The 6,606-nt window shown below is 35.6% G+C and overlaps 1 protein-coding gene across 1 annotated transcript; it reads right to left on the bottom strand.

Moving 5' to 3' along the window:
* Positions 1 to 230: 230 nt before the first annotated feature.
* On the bottom strand, positions 231 to 1,787 carry LOC127632604 (guanine nucleotide exchange factor MSS4-like). The gene is made up of 3 exons (XM_052111288.1): positions 1,694 to 1,787; positions 1,507 to 1,570; positions 231 to 1,312 (listed from the first exon to the last, which is right to left on the bottom strand). Exons 1-3 carry the CDS (start codon positions 1,729 to 1,731, stop codon positions 1,100 to 1,102), a joined length of 315 nt encoding a protein of 104 aa, XP_051967248.1. The 5' UTR covers positions 1,732 to 1,787; the 3' UTR covers positions 231 to 1,099.
* Positions 1,788 to 6,606: the final 4,819 nt, after the last annotated feature.

The raw sequence follows: 6,606 nt of genomic DNA, 5'->3' as shown, positions 1-6,606 counted from the left end.
GCAGCCTGGGGTGTGGCAGTGAAATACTGATATATATATATATATATAAAATATTAGTTGTTGTTTTAAATGCACCACACACTGCAGAACTTCAGGATTTTTTTCCTTTACAAAACTACAATAGACATCATATTAAAATGCATCTATTTTTTACACAATAGATTTCTTGGATCCATTAAATGACATTTTCTACAAAAAAATAAAGACACTGTCAGAATAGTTTAGGCCTATATTTTATTTATCAAGTTTTAATGGTGCAAGTCTCTCAACTGGTCAAGGATATTTTGTTACTCGACAAGCATTGCCCTTCTCCCCAGGCTCTCCATACAAAGTGGCTTCATTTGCTTTCAAAACTCAAGGACAGGTGAGATGAATTGGAAAAGGCCTTGTGTTTAAAAGCATTGTCTCCATCTATGACATACTTAAAACTGTAATTAAAGGAATAGTTCCCACAAAAATGAAAATTCTCTCATAATTTACTCACCCTCGTGCCATCCCAGGTTTTAATAACTTTTTTCTTCTGCAGGAAACAAAGTCGTCTCAGTTCTGTTGGTCCAAACAATGCAAGTGAATGGTGACAAAAAATTTAAAGCTCATAAAGGCAGCATGAAAGTAATTCATACGACTCCAGTGGTTTCATCCATGTAAATTTGAAGCGATCCAATCGGGTTTGGGTGAGAACAGACCAAAACAAAACCTCTATTTCACTGTATATTTTGCCATTGCAGTCTCAAGGCATGATCAAGATTTCAAGTGTAAAGTGTAATTGAGCTTGAAATTATAATTGCCAAGGAGACTGGAGATGTCAAGATCTATAGTAAAAAAAAGTAGGTATATTTTGGTCTGTTCTCATCCAAAACCAAAGAGGCAGGTGCAGTTGTACATATGTTAGTGTATAGTATGGCTAGTATGAAATTGTTCACAAAACAAGGATTAATCATCTAGAAACACCACATTTCTGCAAGAAGTGCAGACACTGTACCTATAGATGTTTTTCCAAAAAGTAAGCCATGGATTTGTACTTTCAAATACCATATTTTCAAAGATAGTGACTCGGACATGTGCTCTATTCCTGGTTTACCCTGTTCAATGCCACACTTCACTTGTCATCCAGGCAATGCCAGCCAATAGGTCCAATCTCGCAATCAGCACAAATTATGTACTTCACTTTGCCAACATCTTTTGTGAAGCCTCCATTCTCAAATGTTGACATGTCGTCAACCAGCCAGTGAGCTATTAATGTGACCCCTTCCAAGGTCCCATCTGACTGTCCAATGGAGGCTTTCTTTCTCATTGAAGGCAGAAACAGCTGCTAAATGAGAATGGGGCGTTTGCATGAGGGGAAGAAGAAAAAAAAAAGAAAAAAATATGATATAACATTGCACAGTTTAATTTACATAAACAAACAGACAATACTATCATTTTTGGAAATTACTTAACAACACCATTTTTCTTTCTTTGGAATTCTCATGTGATATACGGTTAACACCAATCTCGTAAAGTTACCTCTTTTTCTGCAAACACTGCCATGCCTGGGCAGAACACTTTGGAACCAAATTTTTTCCATCCTCTGAAACAAGAGAGGGGTCTACAGATCTTTCTGGAGAGGAGGTCTGTATACTGTCATTCATGTTAGTAATATATGTATAAAAATAATTAGCTAAATAAGTGGCTAATAATACAGAATACTCACCTCTGAATTAGACAACATGGACAACTGTTTCTGTCCATTATTAAACAATATTGTAGAAAATAAACTAGCGGACTCCAGTCGGAAACTGCTAATATTTGCGCAACTGTTAAACGAATCCGGCTGAAAATACAGGCCGGATTTTACGTTCCACAGATTCACACCGACTCCATTTTCAAACTCGGCAAGGCAATGAATGTGAACACATGACATAATCGGTGCATTCTTTAAAGGTGCAACAATGTAATGTATTTACTGGACTAACGCATACAATTATCATAATATGTTATCAGAGATGACAACAATGCTACAGCCAGTATATTCTACATTGAAATGTCTGTTCCAAGCCGGAATTTCTGTTTGTGTTTTGGCCTGTGATCCCACTCACTGCCCACTTCCCAATAGTATTTCGAGACCCCGGGTTGCCAGATTGCGAGAAACAATTTAGCGGGGAAAGACAGCGTGCTGAAGCCATTGAAGCTAGCAATCAAGGCCGTAACCAGGATTTTTCAAATACCGAGATCAAAAATACTAGAAATTTTCTGCCAACTCAGAAGCTGCAATATGTCCTGGAGTGTTGCCATGATTTTAGATTATTCCCCTTTTCTCACCAAGAGCGTTTTTCCAGTCCCTAAATCCATCCCTCTGGAATGTGGTGTTTGACCCTTTCTGACTTTTGAACAGTACACACAACAATATGCTGCATCCTCAGATGGAGAGTACCGTAGCCAGGGGTATTTATTTTCCCACTCCACACTATACCTCAACAGCCTTTTCCCAAATTGCCTTTGGGGATATATATATATATATATATATATATATATATATATAGGCTACTGGTCCCTGCTCCATTTGTTTTGAAGGATGATCTGTCTCTCATCATCAGAGTAGTGGCTTCTGCATTTATATATTGCAGGGTCATTGGCTGCAAAGCTTGAACAGTGAGTGTCACATCTTGACTGTCTTGGGAGGGCCCTTCACCTATTATTTCACTCTTTTCTCCTAACTCTTTCTCCTCCTCAACTGCATGACTTCTCTCTCGTCTCCTCTGTTGAATTTAACATAATAATAATAATATGATTAATTATAATAATAATAAAACAAGTCTAAATAAATGACCATAATATCATTCAACAATAGGTTATGTTTGGGCCATGCTTATTAAAAGGATAATATCCATCACTTCACAACACATTAATTATCCATATAATATTTAGCTTAATTGTCAATGCAGATTAGCTAGCTGCAACTCCACTGGATTTCAGCATTTCAGTAGGATATAGGTTTGAATCTCATTGGTAGCCCTATTGCATCTCATATTGTAGGCTATTTGCTGCATAACCATTAACTTTCTCACCTTCCCTCCTTCTCTTTGTCTGCTCATCTTCTGCTGGCTTTCCAAACGATCATTTAGTTTGTTGCAGCCTTTTCATTTTTGGTCATTTGAATGAAAATCACAGGCAGAAATTAACATGCCATCAAGTTTATTTTGAACAATGGATTTGTGGGTGTTGAAGTTTATGTGAGCTGTGCGACACACTGCGTTGCGTTCTTTAATTGGTTTAGGAAACACTCCGCTACAGCCAACTACTTTCGTTTTGACATGACAGCGAGCACAAGTACGTGTCACGTGACGGTCCGTTGATGCAAGGATAATTGTCTCCTCAGCTATTTTCACTTCACAATGAAACGGCACTTCAAGAAAAAAATACAGAGGACACAACCTCGGTGTCCTCAATGGTAGTTACGGCCATGCTAGCAATATCTAGCTAACATGGACAGTTATAAAAAAAATACACATGAGCTGGTTTCTAATTATTAAACAATCAAAACATTGTAAACATATACATTAGCTTGCCATTGCCAGTTTGCTCGTTCCTGTTGCGTGTCCTTAACCTGGCAACCTATGTTTTACACTATAGATTTCTTGGATCCATTAATTTACATTTTTCTACAAAAAATAAAGACAATTTCAAAATAGTTTAGGCTTGTATTTTATTTATCAAGTTTTAATGTCACAAGTCTCTCAACTGATCAAGGATATTTGGTTACTTGATAAGCATTGTCCTTATACCCAGGCTCTTCATACAAGAAGTGACTTCACATGCTTTCAAAACTGAAGAAGAGATTAATATTTATTAATTAATATTAATATTTATTTATGAATCAAAGTCCAATTAATATTTATGATACATATATTGTGTATTTATAATTTCATTAATATGTTCAAACAAAATCCTGTTTCAGGACGTTTTATGCAATTGTCTAATAAGGATTGTATCTTTAAAAATTGTACATTTTAATTTTTTAAATGATTTCAAGGGTTTCAAACTGTTTAAAGGAATATTCCAGGTTCAATAAAAGTTAAGCACAGTCGACAGCATTTATGGCATAATGGTGATTACCTAAAAAACAATTTTGGCCTTATTTTGGTTACAGTGAGGCACTTATAAGGGAAGTTAATGGGGTCCATCCGTAACATAACTCACTGTTTCAAAAGTATAGCCACAAGATGTAAACAATATTCATGTAAGCATGATATTATAAAATCGTTTACTAATCTTTTCTGTGTAAAATTATATGCAATTGTACAACTTAGTTGTAATGAAGACGTAACACCATGAACCCCTTAAGTGACTTGAAAAATTATGATTTAAACAGCTTTACAGCTCAGATAACACAGGTTTTAAACCAAAAATGTAATGTACAGTGGGAAGAAAAAGTATGTGAACTCTTTGGAATTACCTGTGCTGCAATAATTATTCATAAAATGTGGTCTTGTTCATATAATAGACTAGTACAATCTGCTTAAAGTGAAGGCAAACACATGATTGCACTTGTTCTTGTCAATACGGAATATACCGTTTAAACACTCATGGTTTAGGGCTGGAAAAAGTATGTGAATCTCTGGACTTCTGTCTTCTTAAAAAATATAACTGGAGGCAGGTGTTCCAGTCAATGAGCTAAGATTGTAGGCATGGTCTTTAGAGGGTACCTGCTGTATAAAACAGTAGTCTGGGGACTGAAGCCTGAGAACCATGCCCTGGTAAAAGACAAATGTCAGAGGACCTTAGAAGATGAATTGTATGGATGTGAAGCTGGAAACGGCTAGAAAAATGTCTAAAGACCTGGATGTTCACCATTCCACAGTACAACAAACTGTCTAAAAATGGAGGAAATTCAGCTTCGCTACATTCTAGTGGGTGCCCTGCAAAGGTTACCCCGAGAGCACAATGTTTAAGGATGTAAAGGAACCCAAGTGTAATCCCAAAAGATCTGCAGAAAACTCATCGAAATTACTAATGTCTCTGTTCATGTGTTAACGATATGAAAAACACTGAACAAGAATGGTATTCATGGGAGGACACCATGGAAGAAACCACTGCTCTCCAAACAAAACATTTCTTGACATCGCAAGTTTGCGAAAGTCAAGACCACCTTGATTCTCCACAAAGCTTCTGGGATAATGTTCTGTGGACAGATGGAACAAAATTGAACTTTTATTGTTTTTTTGAGGGGAAAGACCCTGCACATCATCACCAAAATCTTATCTCAACAGCGAAGCATGGTGGAGGAAGCATCAGGGCCTGGACAGCTTGGGTGCAACTAACAGTTGGGTGATTCGACAAGACAATGACCCAAAACACACAAGCAAATCAACAACAGAATGGTTAGAGGAAGAAAATTAATGTTTTGGAATGGCCAATTTAGAGTCCAGACCTTAACTCTTCATTAAAGTTTTTAATACAAGGGTTTACATACTTATTCCTTCATATGAAAACTGAGAATACGTAAAATGTTCAATAGACATGACAACTACAAGTAATTGTCTTTCATAACTATAAGCAGATTGTGTTTGTCTATTAATAGGACTACAAGAAAATCAGACCACATTTTATGAGTAATTCATGTAGAAATGTTGACATTTTATTTCAAAGGGTTCCCATAATTTTTCTGGCTACTGTTAGCATATATATATATATATCAAATAATAAGCTTCACATACCTTTTTCTTTTCTTATTTTTTTTAGTTGAAATAATTTGTGGTAATCAATTTTATGCGACAAATGCTATTAATTAAGCATTACGTGTATTGGACCCAAAATATTCCTTTAACATATAAAAACTAATAATAATTCTATGTAATTTCACTTCATAAATCCCCTAAATAAATAAGAGGCACTCAAGGTGTGGTCCATAAATATTTATTGAACATTTCACATTTCAGTTAAATGTAAATGATTTACCACCTCTACATGTAACAAATGAATATATGGATTGTTTATTCTTTGTGGTAAAGCCACACAGTTAGCTTATTTAAAAAGGATAAAACACTACTTTTTACAAACAGCAGTCTGAGAAAGTTCACCAATAAAGGTCAAACATGTTATTTAGGGTTTTAACCTTTTTCATTTGAATGGATTGCTTGCAAAGAAAAATCACTAGCTATTCGCAACTTATGAAATTTACTACACTGTAGTATTGGCCCATCTATATAACCTATTTCCAGTGGCCTAAGGCACAGGAATACTTATTATAAAGGAAAGTTTATAGTTAATAGACTGTGCTGTAAGACGCATCAGTTGACCTGTTTACTTTTTCGATTGACCTGGATGTAAAAAAAAATTGTGAATGTGTTCAAAGCAGGTAGACTTTGCCTGAAACCCCTTATCTGCCCTTTGATCATTTTCCAGTCAGTAAGAAAAAATAAAACAATGACAGAGGGAGACATTGATCTCTCAGTGAAATTCGGGCAATACTTTGAATGTGCATCAAATGGTTTGATTGGAAAATGACATTTTGATGCATTATGCTATTAGTCTTTTCTACAGCTCATTAAAAAGTGCTTTTCACTTCAAAAGAAACACGTTAAACCCAAGAGATTGCGCTAAAATTAAAAATTCAAATGATGACAA

Source organism: Xyrauchen texanus, chromosome 39 (assembly GCF_025860055.1).
Source record: "Xyrauchen texanus isolate HMW12.3.18 chromosome 39, RBS_HiC_50CHRs, whole genome shotgun sequence".
NCBI classification, from domain to species: domain Eukaryota; kingdom Metazoa; phylum Chordata; class Actinopteri; order Cypriniformes; family Catostomidae; genus Xyrauchen; species Xyrauchen texanus.
This window is presented reverse-complemented; position numbering and strand designations above follow the sequence as displayed.

Bases quoted from the DNA above. Each gene is read 5' to 3' on its own strand.
- LOC127632604 (XM_052111288.1), bottom strand. From the start codon at position 1,731: ATGGACAGAAACAGTTGTCCATGTTGTCTAATTCAGAG. The intron at 1,571-1,693 runs GTGAGTATTCTG...CTCTTGTTTCAG, and splicing joins CCATGTTGTCTAATTCAGAG to AGGATGGAAAAAATTTGGTT. The intron at 1,313-1,506 runs GTAACTTTACGA...ATTCTCATTTAG, and splicing joins CAGTGTTTGCAGAAAAAGAG to CAGCTGTTTCTGCCTTCAAT.